This window comes from Achroia grisella, unplaced genomic scaffold (assembly GCF_030625045.1).
Source record: "Achroia grisella isolate CSIRO2021 unplaced genomic scaffold, CSIRO_AGI_Agris_v1 utg3288, whole genome shotgun sequence".
Classification (NCBI taxonomy): Eukaryota; Metazoa; Arthropoda; class Insecta; order Lepidoptera; family Pyralidae; genus Achroia; species Achroia grisella.
The window spans coordinates 139,540-161,593 of NW_026712800.1; the positions used below are offsets into that span (position 1 = coordinate 139,540).

Sequence of the window (22,054 nt, forward strand, 5' to 3'; positions counted from 1 at the left end):
TGATACTTAAGGTAATTAAAATCTACGCGTTAACTTAGTTTTAAGTATGTAATATTATTTTATCTGTGGTTTTAAGTCCAAATATGGGTTATTTATGTCACATTATACTAACTTGTTATATTCAAAAATAATACATTTTTTAATTCAAGGTATTAATTTTTAGTTAGTAATAGATATAGTATACGATTTAGCATAAAAAACACCGAATAAAAAACTGTCTAAATAAGGAATCTTTCAGAACTACAAACAAAACCATGCATAATAACGATTAAATAAGACCAAAATACTCACCGAATGAGGTTTTTACCGATACAGGAAATGAGTAAAGAGAAGTTCAGTATTTTAAAGCAGGAAATTAAAATCCAGTCAAATGAAGAAATATTACAGATAACTTGAAGTAAAATATTTAATGATTATTATGGCAACATATATTCTATTGCGTAATCAACTTATAACAACATTGTGAGAATGATGTAAAAAAGCAAACCTTTTTGTTTATACTATAAAAATGCACACAAACAAGCACACGGCCCGTCTAATGGTAAATGGTTACCATCACTTGTGGTCGCCTGAGATACCAGGGACGACAAGAGCGCGTTGCCGACCTTTAAGAAATCAAAATTTAATATTGTATGAAAAATATAACTACAATATACATTTATAACTTCACATCGAAAACGAAACATAAAAAAGAAAAGAAAAATGTTCACAATCAATTTTCCTCTGAAACTTATTATCTAAATGAAGAGTTATAACCAAGCCTATTCTCGCTCTTTTATCGATACCACATTACATTTTTGTGTAAGTGATGAGTTTGTATCAATATATGGGATCTGCAATAATACAAAAAAGGACACAAATTTAATTAAATATTTCGAATTTTTTACGTTTTATCAGATTAGTATCCAAGCTTTAAATATATTCGTTCATATCTATATTAATACTAGCTGTCCCGGCATACATTATTTTGCCATATAAATTAATAACAGTATAAAAAATAGGGGTTGGTGATAGAAGGGAGAAAATTTAGCGTTATGTATTTTTTAATGACACATAATAAAAAATTTTGCCCAAAAAAAAATGTTAAGGGTGTCCCTTATCACTTAGGAGTATGAAAAATAGATAGTAGCCGATTCTCAGACTTACAGAATATGCATATAAAATTTCATAAAAATCGGTCAATCCGTTTCAAAGGAGTATGGTAACTAACATTTATATATAAGATTACATGAAACTTGAAATTATTTATTCTTCATTCAAGTAAATAAACTCAATATTAAGCATTTTTGAACAGCAATAATAATTTACCAATTTATTTCTATTCTATCACTAAATTTGCAACCATGAAATGCTAAACCTTTGTGACTAAAGGGTTTTGTGGAATTACTTTCAGGGGAAACCGCATTACCATACAACCTCTAGTTATGTGTTATTATATGGGATCCTTTAAGCCACAAAGCTGACGTTAACATGAGACCACCATAATATACTATGCCACTTCCTCCTTATAATATTATCATTAAACACGCGCCAGAACGGCAAGAATAAAACATGCTGTTGAAATTGTTTTGGTATTCTTTGTGTCTAATATTTTTTGAAATAATGTTTTGTTGCATAGGTAGCTAGTATAAGTGGTGATTAATGCAAATTAATTAAGTATTTTCTTTCTCGGCTCGTCGATTTCGGATATTCCTAATTTGGCCTCTTCATAGAATATCAACTTAAAGCTGATGTAAAATTCAAAATCTTGAGGCGTAAAAGTGGAAAGATCATTTGAAACTCATTAGTATGCGTTTTTATGAAAAGGGCAATCTAAGAGAGCAATGAAAAGGAAAAGTCTGAATAGGCGTTACACTTACGAGCGCAAAAAGAAAACAATGTAAAGAGGCCATTAACAAGAACTCTTTTTTTTCTAACACTAACAATAAACTAACTGTTTGTTTGTATTCGTATGAATGAGGGTCAGCCTGTATACAATAGAATAGAAAATTCTTTATTAAAATAAACTTAAATTTAAGAACTTTTGAATAGTCATATTTTTTCTTTTATTCGTGAGGATCAGGAGAGTATTCCCATTCAAGGTTATATAATATAAAAGTAGGGACTATGTGGTTCTTGAAATTCGAAAATTATTTATTTATTTATTATAATAATTTATTCCTTTCAATTGAATGGAATTTGAGATAATGTTTGATACAAATGAAGTGTTTTTAACGTAAATTGAAATGATATACAAGCTGACGTCCCATTTGATTATAAGTGGCAAAAATTGCCTATGCACATAAATAAGTACATCACGTTATCTGGTGCTACTTGTGATGCCCCACATGCATGGCAATGCCGGAAGATTAAGATGTTATGGCTTTTTAACCTGTATTACTTAAATAAACTTTCGATCAAAACACTATTTAAACAGCAAACTGCTTAGAGGCTTGGTTATATGATTTATCAATCAGGGGATATCTGCGTTTTTTTACAAATTCTATCTCGTAAGTTATTATAGTTTTGCATTACCATTTTGCATCTTCTTATTGAATATACTGAAAAACTCAACTTCTTTTTATTCTTCCATTGTATGTTTTCCGTCAATCAATCCCGACATTTATTATTCATGCCCAACTACCGTAACATACTCGTTCTCATTTTTCATACCACATTGCTCCGACTATATGGGAAACGTAATCCTATTTTTGCAGATTATTTATAAGGTCTCAGTGTAAGCGCGATCCGATGTGCACGTATTATAATTATTTTATTTAATATCGTAATTGCTCAGCGCGGCATAAGCCATGCTAGTCGAAGTTCCAGCCATGTGTGACAAACTTGTGGCCAAAAACGGTCTTGCGTTTCCTGCAGCAGAAGCTGGACTAATGGACGATTTATATATGCATTACAGATCTGTGTGTCCAACTTCAGCCAACGACATCGCGAGAGCGAATAATTTGCTCTTCGAGTCCCTAAATAAGACTGATCAGATGGTGTGGAATTACGTGACGGGACACAAAAAAGCGTACAGGACATTATAACGCTGCTGAAGGAGACCGATCCAACGACGTGCCGACTTTTGTGGCGAAGGATTTCATTAAACAAACTTCCTCCAGTCACATTTGATCACGTCGATGGCCTTCAAGGATTCGTGTCCAATATTTTTTGAAAAAAGTTTTGTTAGATGTGACGCTACGTTTTAATGCGTCAGAGCATATAATTAGTGAGTTGCGCAAGGAAGTCTGCGCGACTCGCGAAAAGAAACTTCATTTGACGCTACGAACATCAACAGCTGATGTAAAATTCGTGGGGCATGCCGCGATGCGTTCACTCGGAGTCAGCGGTTTCGGCGTCGACACTGACGTCACCAGAGTGGTGAACCGCCGGCCGCCGCGCCCCCCGTTACCCGCCCGCAGCTCGCAAAAAGATACCGCTGCATGTGGAAGCAGCGCTAACAAAATCCTCGGTGCAACCACCGCGTCGAGATTTTGCCGCCGTCGTCGATAGAAACCCGGCTGATTCAGTACAGCGGCGTGTGCCAAAAGGTTATATAATATGAACATTGACCCTACGTGTTCTGCCACTGGGAACCGCGACGATGATATAATAATTTCGTCGTTACAAAAGAAGAGATAATGTTTGATACAAATGAAGTGTTAATAAATTGTGGCAATGCACTACAACTGGGCTCATTTTTCTGCTGCAAAAATTGCTATGCACATAAATAAGTACATCACGACAATGTATCTGTCCCGCTACTTGTACGCCACTAAGGAGCAGGACATTGTTATTTTTTAACCTGTAACTTAAATAAACTTTCGACATTGAGGGTGACTATTTAAGTTCACAACGCTTCAAAGCGTTTGTTTCTCCATCAGGGGATTGCTGCCCACCTTCATGAAAGAGGACTACTGGCCGAAAGTTATGGTGTATTTGCATTACCATTTTGCAGATTTTTTATTGAATGATCACACAAAACTATATTCTTATTGGTTTTTAAATCAATTATATTATATGTATGTTAGTCTATAAGGTATTTATAATATGGGCCTAGTTGCCTGAAATAAATGAATAAATAAATAAAAATAAATAAGTGATTAATAATTACAGTCATATAAAATGAAATATATATAAAGCGACAGTCATTATTCTTTTGATTCAGTCATATTATTACGTAGTAAATGTGTGAAAGGTGAATTAAACTCGCTATGTTTTCTTAAGAGCCTATTCTGCTTCTTTTGTTAAGTGCCATCTGAATTGAGCCATGAATACTAATACCGAGTGGCTTATGGTAGAATTTTGTTAATCTTCTGTGGGTAAATTTAATTCATTAAGTGCGTAAAACTCTCCCCCTGAACCCATTTTGTTCTTTAATACATTTAAATGGCAGTGTTACTATAATAGTTCACATCTTTAATGTGTTCTTTGTGTATTTTATTTCACATATCTGATGTTATAGATATTGTTTTAGTTTGCTATAAAATCATGTATTTCAGAAGTTAGTTGGAGGTTTATTAATACAATATTTACTGATGTAGATTTTGCACAAAACGTGGGTGGGCCTGTAGCATCGGCTATTAGGCTAATCCGGCAACGCTGCATAGGTATCTGCATCATCTATTACAGCCACCTAGCAGCTTAGTAAAATTTGTTTCAGTTGAAGGGTGAAATAAGACGAAATTACAGGATAAAAGGCATGACATCTTAGTCCTCTGAATAAATGACAAAGCATGAGTGGTATGACGGGCGTTACATTTTACCACGGGGTGGTCCGTTATTTGCCTTTTCAATTATATAACGAATATCTATAAATTAATGGAATAGATGAACTATATATAGACACATATACATAAATTGATGTTACATTTACATATATGTATATTGGTTTTGATATTAACTTTAAATCACTATCTCCCAAAATTCAGAAATTGACCATCGATGCGGCATGACAGCGTCATTGATACAGTAGTAAATTCATAAAAATTATTATATATTTTAGGTACCAAACATAAATGACTCAAAATGGCGTTAGTATTTTATTTTTACGTTTTACGTTTTAGTTACGATTTTTATGGAACTTAAGATTGGAATTGTATTGCGTTGTAGAAGTTTTATAAGAACAAATCTTTATTTACCATATTATTCAAAAATACCTATAAATAAACAACACATAAAACTTGTAGAATCTGAACTAGATCTAAACCTAAACCATTTATCTCTAGACTATCTCCATAATCTTATAGTACAATATTTCAAGCCTTTCATAATAATTATAAACATGTATTTTGGTGAATTATGTTAAGCAAGTAAATTTTGTACATTTTAATGCCTATCAATATTATCAAACATTTTATTTACCCGTTAAGTGCTGATGATTTGATGACAATTCAAAAGATCTCTCTGTTTGTTTCAGAAAATGAAGACTAGAACCAGTCGTCGAGCGTAGTCTCATGATATCATCACCTGATCAAGAGCTAATAGATAATATTGTAAAATGGAACGATTCCAGCATAGACACAGACGTACTTATAGAAAACACAAAAGAAAAATACAATATTTCACAGAACATTTACCACATAGTAACAAGAGTAGATGACAATCAAGTGCCAAATGTGAAGACGTTGTGTAATAATTTTAATATAAGTAATAATAATTTAACACAACTCAATGAAGTATGTGAAGTTGAAAGTGTATATGATATATTTGAAGTGTTTGTAGTTATAATACTGTTTGTATTAATCGTAGTGACTGTTATTGGTAATACATTGATAATTTCAGCAGTGGTTACCACTAAACGCTTGAGGACAGTAACTAACTGTTTTGTGACAAGTTTGGCTGTTGCTGATTTGCTTGTTGGCATATTTGTAATGCCACCAGCAATTGCTGTTCATATTACTGGTATGTTATTTATTGTAATTTTTTATGTAATTAGAATAATGAACAAGCCGACAATAAACCTGATGATGCAATGAACATCCCATTATCATATGACTCTCGTGACACCACTCCTGCGTTACCGCATTTCTGATGATGAAGTTATCATGCCTCTTATCCTGTAATTCTACTGATATATCTCATGTTTAAACCGAAATACATCTTATAAAACTAGCTACTTGGCGGCTGAAATACTTGGTACTGAGACACCCATGGAGGCAACTGTATACTATCTTGATAAGTTATGATAACAATGCTTTATATAATGCAAACTTCATATAAATAGAGGCAGAGTTCTTAAGAGAAACTTGAAGCCCAACCAGAAATTTTTCTCCTTGGCCCTTGACATTCGCATGAATATGCGATATATCATAGAACTATTACGGTCCAAACAAACTGTAACTTTCATTATATATCTACCAAAGTTGAATATTGAGTCTATAATAAACAAAATATCTGATAATGTTAAAAACTTGAAAAGAAATATTATTTTCTTTCAAAGTAATTGAGGTTAGTTCATAAAAAAACGGGCTATGTTATGAAACACCAGATAATAACGTTCAAGGTCAAAAGGACTGTAAGAACAAAGACTAATGTAAAATCCTAATTAAAGTGGCAACTTATTCTCTGTTCGTCATATTTTAACTTACCAATGTAATATTACTAACATTACTAACATACAAGCTGATACTAAGCAATGGGTTAAATTGCCCTGCATGTAGCGAAATTGGCACCAATTTCTGACAGCTACGATATGGCTTTTTATTTTAGTGACGTGTGTAGGCCGTTTTACGAAACATACCTATCCGCTCACCTTAGTATTTATTCTGGTGTATCCTTGGTCTTTTGTAATCATTCTTGATAAAAATCAGATTGCTAAAAGGTGGTATGGTTTTCTAAGTATGATAAATGATATCTTCATAACAACTGTAAAGAAATGATTCTATTTTTAACTTTTATTATATTTATTAGTCCTAAAAAAATTGTGGAAATAAGTGTGCTAATTATATGTAAATAACTAATACTTTATAGCTACTTCATCCATACCATCTTTAATTGTGAACTCACTACTATATCTTGTGTTTGTCTACGATATGGTATATTTATAGATAAGATTGAAATAAAAACCTCCATCTTTTGTAAAGTTCTAGTTGAAGGTTTTGAAAGAAAAAATATAAAGTTAAAATAATCTGATACCTAAGGGTCGGTAAAGTGAGAACAGCGCATTATCCTCTTGGGAATTGCAGTTCACCGTTAAAGTAATGAGAGCCATCTAATTTTTACAAGCCTCCAAACCTCCCCTCTGACGCAGGAGGCTTAATGTTTCTAACAAAATAGTTAATTCTCGCGGTTTCACTCGTTTGGACTTATCGTCTGTCTTACTGAATATAGTTATTGTAAAAGCAATCTTCATATTAAAAACTTTAAGTTTCTTTAGTGAGTACTACTGTGAAATGCAGATTGGGTAGGCAGAGGCAATTACTGTGCGGTAAACACAAAATATGACAAGATATCACATATTTAGTATAATACAGTATTAACACAAAAGTATTAAATTTTTTTTAATTAGACTATAAATTTCACTTTTCGAGTGGATTTTCCAAGTTTTTTGTTATTCTACAATAGTGTGTGTGATATAGATATACGCATATATATTTCGCTGGGTATATTTGAATTGAACTTGACAGAAGGTGATCCTTCCACTTTAACCACTTATTATCTATGTGTTCATTAAACATAGTTATACACACATGCGCAGAAAGAAGGTGCTACCAGGAAACAAACCTGCATCGAGTTAGCTCTCCAATTCATGTCATTAATGAACCTTCTCATTTCCTTTATTTTAAAAATTAAAAATTCACTCGCAAATGTTGTTTTGTATAAATTAAAATAGCTATTAAAATAGAGGTGATGGTAGAAGGGTGAAAAATTTGGGGTTATAATACTACATTTATAATACTGCATTATAAAAAAATTTAAATACAAAATTTTGTCGAAAAAAGTTAAAAAGTTTTTTTGGGTTAAGCCACCCTTAATTCTTTGGGATACAAAAATTAGTTATAAAACTATTCTCAAACCTACTGAAAATACATATAAAATTCCAATAAAATTAGTCAAGCTATGAGTATAAACATGAAATCTGTGATACGAATATTTTATATATAGAAATTATATAGATTAATTTACTGATCAAACATCGATCACAAGACACTTTTATTGTAATAATCAATTTTAAACTTTGATTTAGCTTTATTGATAAAATTGATTTTTTTTTGGGTTTTCGGCCAGCGACTTCAATAATTAAATAAACAAACTACTCAAAAATATAACACGTAACTATAATTACACTTAAGTAAGTCCATAAATTCCAACCGACCTATTATATTAAACGTTTCTTATATAAACCGTTTTCTCTGTTTTCAGGAGATAGAAAATCGTTTAGTGTCCGATTAAGGCTGATATATTATTATTATATACAGTAACTACCTAACATAAATTCTCAAAAGGCCAAGTATCTATCGGATTGTTTTAGTTGAAACATAAAAGATTTTTATTCATTTCATGATGTTAAAATATTTGCTAAAATCCAGATATTATCATAAAACGGATTACAAAAATAGTGATACTATATTTCTCATATAAAATTGAAATACTACTACTACTATCATGAGCCCCATGTGATGGTAACTAATAATTGTCACCAATATAACTAACAACAACATGGATGTAACGAAATATATAACATTATGATGGCTGATATAGAACTATACTAACTGACTCAACCGGGGTAGTATCGCACAGTTTCATTATCATCTGTTGCTAGTGATTTTAAGATAGCGGCAACACACTAACGAAAGAATTAGATGAGATAGAGGTATCCACAAGAAAGACCCTCTCTGATAAATACTATTCGGTCTATAGCTCATGTACCCAATCAAATTGACCTACTCGTCATATGCGGTCATTCTTGCTCATCCGTTGTATTTAATTTAGTAATGAATTCGATGGGGCTATTGACCTGATTTTAGTCTAAGTTTCATTAGCGTAGACTGGATTATTCCAAAGGCAAACGCCATTCAATACATTTATTAGGCAAACTATAAAACACATTTAACTTGATCCTTTTTCATACCTTTTCTAAGATTGATTATAATCTTGACTAGCTCCTGACCTTGAATACAACTGTGGATGTCGATAATATATCTATAGTAAGTTAGGTACTTGTAGTGTAATACCTCCTATAGGGTACTTAAGTGGATAGTAACTACTTAGAACTTATCGACGTCACATACTGTTATAAACTCTCCAATGAGATCGTATGACACAAATATTATATAGAGTGATTGAATAAGGACTCTCTAGAAATAGCTTGTTATATAATAAACAAAAAAATGTAAAAGAAAAACATACGTATTACAGGCTTAATACTTGCACTTAACTCAAAAATTACAAAGTATTGGAATTAGACTTCAATTTAGAAAGATGAGAGGAGTTTTTCCAAAGCTTGTAATTTTTCACTTAATACAGATATATTAATGATGCGATATGTAATATGAAAAGTAGTACCTATGTGTTAGATAAGGAAATAAATTCTAAGTTCATTCAGAGTCAGACCTTGCATATAGAAATAGTGCTCAATTGAGATCTCTTTTCAAAACTTATTCATCACTATTATATTATAAATATTTAATCGAAATATATTCGGAACATAAATGACTGTAAATGAATTTTATTTTGTGAATAAAAGCATTCAATAAATATTTTATTCCAAGGTACTGAATAGGTACAGTTATATTTAAAACGACTCAAAGCCTTTACAAAAACGTTTTAGTAATGATTTGCCTGTACATTGAAATAAATTTACCTATACATAGATTCCCCTGATATAAAGTAATCAATGTGACATATTATGTCCAGAAATTATTACAATTACTATTTCTATATAATATTAATAAAAATTCCAATATGTACTGTTTTATGTTTTGTCTTATTTTGCAATTCTAATATAATTTAAAATGTGATAACTTATTATAAGTTTATGGATTTAATCTCATATATGAATCAATTGCCATAATTTTTATTAAACTGTTTTACAGTATACATAATAATATATTTATCCAATGATAATTAAAAATTAATTACTTTAAAAATTTTGGTTATGTATTTGTAACTCTTTAATTATTTTCTATAATAAGTTGCAATAGGCCTATGTAATAATTATTAAAAATATATAACGAAAAGTTTAGAAAATGTTTTTGGCAATCAAAAACTAATATACTTAATATATTTTTTTAAGTATAATACATATTTTTAAAGCATAGAATAGAAAGATAAATGTTGTACGTTATCGTAGTTGAATGGTATCTACCGAAATTCTTTCAACAAATCCTAAGATTAATAAAGACCCTTCAACGTCGTAAAGAGATAAAATAAACCCTAATAAATATTCATCAAGACAGAACTACCATCAATTAAATAAACACCTTTTAAGTAAATACAAGAATAAAAGAAGTTAATTATTCCAAGAGGCTTTCGAGCCGCCATCAATCATTTAAAGACCCTTTTTGCTGAGCGATTGTGGTTTTGATAGAATTTATTTGTGCTAGTTATTTGAAGCGCTATGAAACCTTTTGTAGGGCAATGTGAATAACAGCAACGTAAAAAAAAATATTGTAGTGTTTTACTGACTAGACTAGATTCTTAGATGAGATAAAACTGACAAGTTTTAATAACCTAGTTATGACAGCATATAAAAAAGAGAGGGTTCCGTAAATAATGTTCTATAAAAACTAAGCCCATTCTACACTATTATTTTATATACCAAATTAATGAAGAAAATTAACACAATTGTGCACTGGCATCAATTGATGATGCTTTATGTATAATAATATCACAGATAAGACGACATTATATTATAATATTATATAAGTTGTCATCACAACACGAAGATATACCCCGAAGGTATATATTCAGTAAATAGTGTACTGTTTTATAGTTTTTACATGTTTTTGCAGTAGATATAACAATGTAGATACATAAATGGGATATTTAAAACACGCCTTAGTTAGGGATCGACTGGAGATGACTGTGGATATAAATAATTATTAAGAGCAGACAAATCTGTCCACTCGCCTTTTTCATTGTCACGATTCACTACTACTGGAAATCATTATTAAACACTCACACTGTATCGCTTCGACTTTTTGAAGCATATTAATAGCTTAAAATTTGTTTTTAAGTATACCTAACATAGTGTTATATAATAGGTACAAATAATATGGTATGCTAGCCTTTAGATAACAGATATTATACCAATTTTTTGCAATATATATTATTTTTCTGTTGATCAATTGAATTCGGAACATAATACATACATTTTAGAACTCTTTGGCTTCAGAAATGTGTTACGTAATACACAATGAAAATACGTCCCTATAACGGGCGATCCCCTTCATAGTAAATTTCTTATTACATTTTTGTGTGTCAGCCCAAATTAATTCTCAGAAAGGCATGAAATGTCTTTGGCCCTGAAGAAATTAATGTATAAACGAGTAAAAAGATGGTACAGAAAATGTACATAATTAAAACTAGCCTAAATATTAATTTAATTTTTAATGAAAATGATCGACCCTATATAAACAATTTATTACACAGAACATTGTGAGGGTTAATAAGTCACTTGACGAACATCGGCCTTATATCGAGGTAGACATTGCATAAATACATACATAATATACATAGAAAACAGCCAGACGGATACAAACAAATATACTCATGAAAACAAATTTGCACCGTATGAGGATCGAATCCGCAACCAACTTTACGGAAGTAACGTGTTGTGGTAAACTGCTAGACCACAGAAGTTGTCAATATGACGTGATGACCGTAGTCCTATTTATACATATACATATATGTAACTTTTAAATTTACCATCACATAAGCATAAATAATATCTTTACCTGAAAAAGTATAAATAATGATAGATATGTCAGCTAATTCTCCATGATACTATGAAGATGTAACTACAATAATTCGCAGTAAAATCCCACCGTATTCTATATCGTCAAAGTGTGGGATATAACGATTAGTTTGGTTCTTTGAAATACAAATAATATGACGTTATTAGAACCATTTTATTGTCTGAAACTTATAACGTTCATAATAATTTTAATGAAAGTTATAATTTAAAAAGTGACTTCTAATAGCGCCAGTTCCGCAGCTATTAATTGTCCCTCGAAACAGTTGAAATATAAGCCAAAGTAAGACCTAAAGCCTTTATAAACCTTTGCGAAATTAGCTTTGAACTGAAAGTGCCTTTTCAACTAGAACTTTTGTAAACCATGTTTTTTCTTTGCTTTTTGAAATACTATTCTACTTACTTTGTTAATTTTATTAGCCCTTTTCGTTTAATGTTTTTATTTAGTTCTGAATGCTCTTTTTACTTGCTTTCCGGGATTTCTTAATAAATTGTGAAAACGTATTGTTGATTCTCTCTTTAATAGAACTATTATATTCAATATAAATTGATTAGTGGATAAGTCTATAAATATCTGCAACAAGTATGTACTTGTAATTTCGTTTTTTATTTTAATTATATATCTGTATAAATTATCTGTTGATATTTTGTTATTAAAATGTTTTGAATAAATCGAAAAGTATATAATAATAATATATATAAGTAACTACTTGACTATTTTTGTTAAATGGGTGTCAGAGACATTATAAACTTTACACTTAATATGCCACTTTTCGATGGGTATATGATTTATTATTCCGTCACCGAACAGGGAGAGAGTAATATAAAATAGTACACATTATATAATAATAAATACTCAGGATAATGCACACAACGTCATTTAGTCCCAAACTAAACAGAACTCGTATTATGGAGACTACACAACTGTACAAAAAACCATGTATTTGTATACATCGTTTTTTTATGTCAATACATACATAATGTACATAAAAAATACCCAGACCAGTAACTGCAGAAAAGCAGTGTGCTAAACAGCTGGACCACCGAGGGCGTCAACCTTATTTTATGACTGCGGATTCGATTAGTCGATATTTTTTTTGTTAATTTTTGGTCTCCAGAAATGAACCACTATACTATAACGCTCTCAAAAAATATATATATAATTTATTTTTTATTTTCAGGTAAATGGGAGCTCGGCTGGATACTATGTGACATTTGGATAAGTTTAGACATCCTACTGTGTACAGCGTCTATTTTATCTTTATGCGCCATCAGCGTGGACCGATATTTGGCAGTTACTAGACCACTGACGTATTCAAGAAGAAGAAGGTCCAAGAAGTTGGCTTTGACCATGATATTCTTTGTATGGATCGCAGCTGGTGCTATCACGTGTCCTCCCATGTTTGGATGGTAAGTAAATACTAGCGCTCATTTTAGACTTTTGCTTGTATATTTCATTGCTCTACCCATTGTTACTCTCATCAATCCCCTGAAAGCTGTATTTCATTCTATAAGATAAGGAATTAAATCTAAATAATTTTACTAAATAAGGTTTAAGTTTGGTTACCGGGTATTAAGGAATCTTTGAACTCAGGAATGATAAAGTAGAAAATATACAGCAGACATCATGTCATCTAACGGTTCATGTACATAGCAACGGTTTATATAGAAAAATGTACTGAATGTATATAACTGTAACTGTAATATGTATTAGAAAACGTGTTGAAAAAGTATTATTTTTTTAATTTATTAATAAATAAAATACTGTTCTACATAGTCTACAATATAATGTTATTGATATCGTCCCGTTACTAATTACATTATTTAATAGATATAGACAAATTGAATCCAATATTATTATATATTAAATTCTTCAGTTGTAACATAATTAAATCTTATAAATAGTTATCTATACTGAAAATGTACTAGAAAATAAACAAGAAGAAAAAATATTTGAAATACTAGATAAAGCAGTCACCACATTTATAAATATATATTATAAAGTTTAACCATTAATTTATATATGAATGAAAAAATATCTTGTTACGAATGTAAAAAAAATATTGCTATTATTATGTCTTGCCAATAACCTTTCATTCATTCCTTATAAAGCCTTAAAGAATATTGTAATATAAAAATAACATTAACATAATAAGATTTCTTTACACGTCAATGCCAGCCTACCATAACTTCTAAGGGATCTTCCCGGGTAAATAATATGACCCTGCGAATTACAAGCAAAAGTTTTGTGTTTATCATCTTTGTTATACGACATTGTTCGTCTTGCAACAAACTTTGTTACTTCATTTTGTTCCTCTATTCATATTATTTATACTTTGTGTATTCGGAGGAAACGTCAGTGGAAAAGTAAAGTCTTCAATTATAATAACGAAGAAATTTAACCTTGTGGGGATAGAAAAGTAGGTAATTTTAAATAAAAATTAGAAACACAAAAAATGTCAAGTTGTCACTGTTTTTTAAGTAAGTGTAATAGCTGTCATCTATTATATTACATGAACAGCACCTTAAATATAATTTTTCATGTGTTGACATTTCAAAGGACTAGGATACAATGCCTACGTAATATGAATGTCTGAAATAAAACACTACAGTATTTAAACTTCAAGTTAAGTACGGCATTGCATGACGTTTAAAAGCAGAGGTAAATGTTATAAATTCTACAACAAATAAAAATTAAGTAATACTTTAATTGCTATTATACTAACCTCATCTACAATTCTTAAGCTTTTTTCCTGTGATAAATTGGCTCGGAGACATTAAAATTGTAAGCGCTGTAATGATTACATATTTCACCCTCAAAGTGACAATTTCAGGGTAATTGGGCTTTCCTGCTAATGTAGCTAAACGCTTTGCCAATAGCACAGAGGATTTTCACAACGTTAAAATATAATTTTTTAGTCGAAAAAGAGCAAATGTTCCATTTATACTGATTGTTTTGCCCTCTTATAATAATACTATAGAACTTTTATTTTTTATACCTGTATTAAAAGAACAAACACAATAAAAGTGTACTTGCTTATCGCACTAAACATAATCAGAGGAACTGCTTCATCGTTTCATTTCAGTTTCCAATAAATAGTACATCCAGCTGTATAGATGTGGTGCTGTTTGTTCAATTCATTCAACTCTCTGACGAGCTGTCGAAGCTCTTTGCTTTTCTCATTGAAGCTCTTTGCTCATTTCCATATTAATCCTTTAGTGAAGTACAACGTAACTTGATTAAGGCTTTGTAATTTGTATACTTGCATGAATATAGAACAGTAGCCGATGCACTACAGCTAACAATTTCAGATAAGAATATTTCTTCATTGATACTTTTTCAGGCGTCATTTCATACCCGAGTTTTAATTATATATCTTATTTTAAAAGCAAGTGAAATTTTCTGTATTATCTCTGATAGATTTTTTTTGTTTTGATATGAGGAAGTCGTTATGTTTTAATGCAATTGTTTGAATATCTCAGTTATTTAGAATAAGACAAATAACACTATAATGATGAATCCAATTCATCATTATAGTGTTATTTGTCTTAAGTCTCTAAGTCGGTTCAGTAGTAATGCTTAATGCCTATTGTAATTGTTACTTATTTGACGACCAATCAATGTATTGTTTGCAAAATTCGTAATGAATGGAGGGTCAGTCACTATGTTCCGCTTTTGGAATTAGGTTTCAATGTTTGCATGAACAAAACAAGTTTCAATTATGTTCATCCTCTAATGATCTTTATGTATCAATTTTATGTGTATCTATATATTATGTGTAACTAGCTGTCTCGGCAAATGTTGTTTTGCCATATATTAAAAAATAGGGATTGGTGGTAGAAGGGTGAAAATTTAAGGCTACTTATTTTTAATGCCACATTATAAAAAAATTGTCTAAAATGAAAAAAAAAGATTTGTACTGTACCGCCATTAACTCTTAGGGGTATATATAGTCATAATACTATTCTCAGACTTACTGAATATACATATACAATTTCATCAAAATCGGTCAAGCCGTTTCGGGGGAGTATAAACAGGAAACCTGTGACACGAGAATATTATATATATTAAGATAAGATTAAAATCAGAGGTGAAGTGCAAAATGTCGTCTATTTGGATACCTCAGTCTGACCTATTTCAGCCGCCAAGCAGATTTTTTTAAGAGCTTTGTAATTTATGTTTGTAATGTGTGTGTGTGCAGACTAAACAGTGAAATTACAGGATAATAGGCATCTTCGTCCATTGAAATGGCAACAAATGAGTGACATCGCGGTTGTTACGTGAGAACGTGATGTCTGTAGTACCTACTGTACAGTATCCCTTACCACCAGGTGTGAAAATTGTCTGTGCTATCAGCTTGTTTGTCACTCCAATTATATTAAAAAGAATAACAATCCAGACATATACATATACTCGTAAATGTGGTAAAAAATAATTAATTAATTTGTTGAGGAAATTCTTTTCACAATAATATAAAAGGATGCTACCAAATGACTTCATGCTATAGGCCTTAGTGGTAGTTTAGTATATATATATATATATATATTATAAGAGTAGAGGAAAGTTATGTCTTGTTAGTATATATGCTAAGCCATGTTTTAGGAAAACACAGATAATTTGGTAGCATCCTTCATTGTATTAAATTTTTAATCGAAATATGAAGCAAAATATAAATAGATATTATTATATCACTGTCCATTCTTTGATATAATAAACTACCTAAAATTCTATTACAATTCCTGTATTTATTTTTCTAACTGATTGGACTGATTCGGTACTGCACTGTCAACCAATCAATGGTTAGTTTAAGTGGACTGGTTCCACTTTTTACGGATTGCACAGACATTTATAAAACTATTCAGTCTTAATCTAGTTATCTATAAGTACTATTATATCTATAGTACTTATAGATAAATGGGCTTTCAGAAAAGATAATACGATCCTAAATCTAGATTTACAGTAATCCAGGATTTTCTATAAGTCGAAACTAAATAACTATGATCAGTAAAGACTGGAAGTTTGTATATAAAAAAATACAGACTGTATACGTGATGTGGTTGATATAATAGGTGCATTATATTTAGGAACTTTTGAAAATTATTCATGTAAAGCCACATACTTGTCTTGGAACAAGTGGTTCAGATTGAACTCCGGTATATCAATTACTTTTATAATGTGATTTTATATATACACAGTTCTTTTGTTTGTTTTATATTATGTCGCTATATCCAGCAGTTTTTTTGTTGTGATTAGATTTTTTTATTTGTTCTTACAGATAGGCATGATAATAGCCTGTAATTTTCCTCAACCACTGGGCTATAAAAATATAAAAGAGTTGAAATTCAACTGGTAGTTTCAGATTAGTAGGCAAGAAAATAAGCGTTTCAGATTTCTATAATTAGTATATAGTATTAGATAGTTAATAAAAAACTAACCATCGATCTATTAGTAGTATACTAATTATATGTATTCATAATTCTGGGAAACTTAATATTTGAAATTTTAGTAAAATTGAAATATGACCTGCTAGTTACGCAACCGCCGCGCCGTAAGCGGGTAGTAATGTTTTTTTAATTGTTTAACTCTTTTGTTTTTCGTACATTTTAGTATCATTAATACCCTACTCTCTGCATCTTATATTATAGTAAAGATGGGGCTTTAATAATCGGATATATGGTCGGTTTTGCTTATTCTTTTTTTTAGAATTCTAATTTTTTTAGGTATGAACCCGACCATAACCAAGGAGGTGTATGCCGCTACAACCAGAACCCCGGTTACGTTGTCTTCTCAGCTATGGGCTCTTTCTTTCTTCCAATGGCTGTGATGGTGTACGTATATGCAAGGATATCCTGCGTAGTGGCCAGGAGACATCAACAATTGGCTAGTACTAGCACCAAATGTAGCAAAGTGAGTATTAAATTTATGTGCTGTATTATTTATACAATCTTATCGACATTTAACTATGATATAGAAATCTTGATGTTCTTAATAATTTCTTTTTTAAACTAACATTATAAAAACAACGAAATTGAATTGGAGATAGTCGGTGTATATTTCAATATAGTGATTATAGAACTAGTAGTAACAAAACTAGGTATGAGTTTTAACAGAAACATTTATAGATCATGTACATAATGTTCTAAATATTATGCTATTGTAAATGATGAAATAAAATTATAATTCTCATTTGCGATGAATTAAAAATAAAATATATCACGAAAGGGCTAACATTAGTATAAACCACCATCAAACAAACAAAATTAGTTTGCATAACATCCCTTGTAAGATCCCGCGAGGACATCGTTTCTCTTGTTAGTATTTAATAAAATAAATGAGTAAGAAATGTTCTAACGTGTACTGTTTCGTTATATAAATTAGATATATCTTATATCTTACTTAATGTATAGATTATAGATAGTATTTTTATGTGTATTTATTAAGACGTGTTATGGATATCTGGGTAAAACCTTCATAAGTTAAAAAAAAATATTCCGCTTTTATTTGTTTTAAAGAGTTTCTTAGTACTCATTTGAAAAAATATATTTTTATTTCATGAAAACTGTACCTATATATTATTACATTAAGTAATATAAAACTGTACAAAATCGATAATATAATTTTCTACTAGTACTATACCTAAAACTAGCACAACAAAATCTCTATAATCTACGTCTTTGTATTATTGTCATTCATATACAAGTAAATAAAAATACATTTTCTATTTCACTTCAGTTCAGTACCAAACATTCCCCTAAAATAATTAATTATGGTTAAATAATTTCCCTTTAGAATGACGTAAATAAAATACAGGTGCTTTTTACATTTACTGCAGAATTGGCCGGCCCTAATTCCTCCAGGGAGTTTGATAATTTTTTCATTACATAAACAAAACAAACTTAATTAATCTAAAAGACAGCAAGTAAACAATTGGCTTGTTTCCTATCGTTATATTTCATTATATACAAATTACCTGTGTCAGTTTCGCATCAGTCTATAAAAGACCATAATGCCAAGAACGATGACCACGTACAGAGTGCTGTAAATATGTATATGTTAGGTAACAATTTACCATCAAGTGGTCTGTCAGCTTCTTTGTCATTCTAATAACTTTAAAAAATTAAATATAAGCTCAGTATACTGTAATTTCACAGTCGCTGTATTTTAGAAAATAATCTTCTTATATGCAGTTTAAATTTAACGACGTGTGTTTCAGCATGACGGTATCTTTAGCAGCCGAGCGCATCCGTCCGAATAGAAAGCGTGCAGTATATGCACTCATATACGTTCTATATGTATTCATATCTTTCACTAGTTGGCTGCATGCACTAGAACAATTATATTAATGTCCGTAGAATGCGTACGCAGCCGACTGCTACATTCCGCAATTAATGCCTTTTCTAATTGTAATTTACAAAATCTCACTTTTGTTTCATATTTAACCAGTAGGCCACCCCTAGTGAGTTTGAGGTGGGTATATGGAGATATATGTATATACAAACTGACTAACCGGGTACTTATATCTTTGTGAATAATTTAAAATAATATAAATCTCACGTCGCCTTCGAATAAGGTAATTAATTTACAAACAGTTACTGAATTTATCAAGTCAGTGCAGTAAATATGGAGTTTACTTTTTCTTAAAAAATCTACTCCTTGTAGGCTAATCCTACAAGGAATAGATTTTATTATATATAAAAAAATGTATAATTATCTATTTCAATATATACATCACATATTCCAATACATATATTAACGCTTCAATTAATTGATTATTATGAATGATATTTTTTCCTTCGTCGTCCATATGTTCCTCAATTATATCCGTTTTCTTAATGTTGCCTCGGAAAAATTGCTTTTGGAAATAAAGGCACTTTATTATATATATATGCTTTTATTTTGCATTATACAGTAAACTGTATAAATTTGAATTTATTCTACAATGCAAATAAAAGCATCTATCTAGCTATCTAGTATAAAACGCAGTATTTATTTGCTACGTGTAGTAGTTGGTAGTTCAGAAGATAGTTTAAAGAAAAAGACGCTGTCATCATTCGCAGATTTATTAAATTTTAAATAGTATTTTTTTATAATATATTTCGTGTCAACATCTGTTCTAAAACAATGGTCTTTGTCGGAAATAACTGTCCGCATTTTGGTGCTGAACTCTGAAATTGCAGCTATAAAAAATAACGACACTGGTTATCCGTTTTTATGTCTCGTTACTCCAATTAGTTCTTACTTAAGCTACTCGTATATAAAACTAGAGCTGTAGTAAACCGTTTCATTATAAAACGGTTTATGTGTTAAATTTGTATAATTAGCTCCGACTGTAACAAGTGCATGTTTTTATTTTTCTAATAATTAACTACACCATTAAAAAAGTAAAATTTGTGTTACTATAACCGCAAAACTGTACTTAATAGGACGATATCTTGAGTAAAAATTATTGTTTCGTTTTTCCTACTACAAATAAATATGTTATTTTTAAAATAAAAAAATAATATAAAATTGCTTATATCGCAGTATTCTTAACAGCTAAATACGGCAAGTCCACTTTCCAACTATTGTTTAATTGTTTAGTGTTATATAAATGGTTGTAGACATTTACTTTCATATTGACATCAGTTCATTTCCTACTTCTGTCTTCTGTCTGTCTATAGACATATATATAGGCATATATTCTGAACTATAAGAAATGGGAAATTAGGAAACAAATTGAGGTTAAAACCCAAAATGTAGAACTAAATTTGTCCCATATAAATTTCTATATAATTAAAAAACTCATTCATGTCTAAATTTTCTGTAGATTAAAGTATCTACTATACAAATAAAACACCTCAAATGTCCAAACTGTTGTTGCTAAACGTATTTTATGACTATATACGAGTTTATTAAACTATTCCAATTCTCAACGGCGACACAAAAGTGACCTCTTTTAGTAATAGAATTTAACATTCTGATTTTCATAATTTCCGAAAACTAATTGTGTTTGGCAATTTGGAGATTATCTCTATAATAACTATTGTAGCTTTGTATCATTAAATTTTTATTGTAATAAATTGAATTAATAATTTCGAATATCAAATGACCTTCCACGTTATGAATACATATGATAAAATGACAATAAAAATGTATCATAATTTAATAATTATTTAAAAAATATAAGCAATAATATCTGTTAATACGTACGTAAGTAGGTAAACTTACGTATAATATTATATATTATAGAATAAGAAAATATATATTACAATTTATACATTAGGAATTCGGGGTCCTATAAATTTGTCTCAAAACTACGTAATGTGAACATTGTAAAATAAGAGTATTATTTCTTGTTACAGAGAGGAAAACTGTCCTGTATCCGTACAGAGTCTGATTCAGGTTCGGACAAGCTGTCATTAAGACAAAGCGCTTCGAAGCAAACCTCCAAGAATTCTAACCAACAAAGCGACTGTTCATCGCAGGCAGATCACAAATGCCCTTGTTGTTTTAAAGCGGAAAAGAAAAGACTAAAACAGGCGAAAGGAAAAGATAAAGAATCTAGATTCTACAATGAGGTTACCTTTAAAGCTAATTATAAATATAAGAATACTGCAAGGAATAGAACTCATTCTGTCAGAGATCACGTAGAAAATAACAGGGTGTCGTCACTACGTCGAGAGACGAAAACGGCGCAAACTTTGAGCTTAGTTGTCGGCGGTTTCGTCGCGTGCTGGTTACCGTTCTTCCTCTACTACTTAATAACACCATTCATACCTTCAAGTTATGTTAATCCAGTATTAATGTACATACTGACGTGGTTAGGTTGGTTTAATTCAGCGATTAATCCATTCATCTATGCTTTCTATTCGCCGGAATTTAGATTGGCGTTTTGGCGACTAACTATAAAGAAATGTAAGCGAAGTAAACGGTAATTTCATTTTGGACTTGAAATAATGTATTATATAAATAAAAATATAGGAAATCTTACCAAATGTAAATCATACACTTGATTTAATCTATACGTAGGTATTCTGCTATGTAATATCTCCTTTTCTGATTTAAGATTTAAGTGTGATACAATATTATCTTGTATAATTAACTAACGTTTACGTCCAACATTTATAAAAGACATCATTGTACCTATTTAAATATTAAACTTCGAATGACTTATATTC

General features: G+C 30.4%; 1 protein-coding gene across 1 annotated transcript; it reads left to right on the forward strand.

Moving 5' to 3' along the window:
• Positions 1-5,435: 5,435 nt before the first annotated feature.
• On the forward strand, positions 5,436-21,811 carry LOC131843748 (probable G-protein coupled receptor No18). The gene is made up of 4 exons (XM_059192477.1): positions 5,436-5,883; positions 13,078-13,306; positions 17,618-17,804; positions 21,239-21,811. Exons 1-4 carry the CDS (start codon positions 5,436-5,438, stop codon positions 21,809-21,811), a joined length of 1,437 nt encoding a protein of 478 aa, XP_059048460.1.
• The last annotated feature ends 243 nt before the right edge of the window (positions 21,812-22,054 follow it).

Bases quoted from the DNA above. Each gene is read 5' to 3' on its own strand.
- LOC131843748 (XM_059192477.1), top strand. From the start codon at position 5,436: ATGATATCATCACCTGATCAAGAGCTAATAGATAATATTGTAAAATGG. The intron at 13,307-17,617 runs GTAAGTAAATAC...TAATTTTTTTAG, and splicing joins TGTCCTCCCATGTTTGGATG to GTATGAACCCGACCATAACC. The intron at 17,805-21,238 runs GTGAGTATTAAA...TTCTTGTTACAG, and splicing joins CTAGCACCAAATGTAGCAAA to AGAGGAAAACTGTCCTGTAT.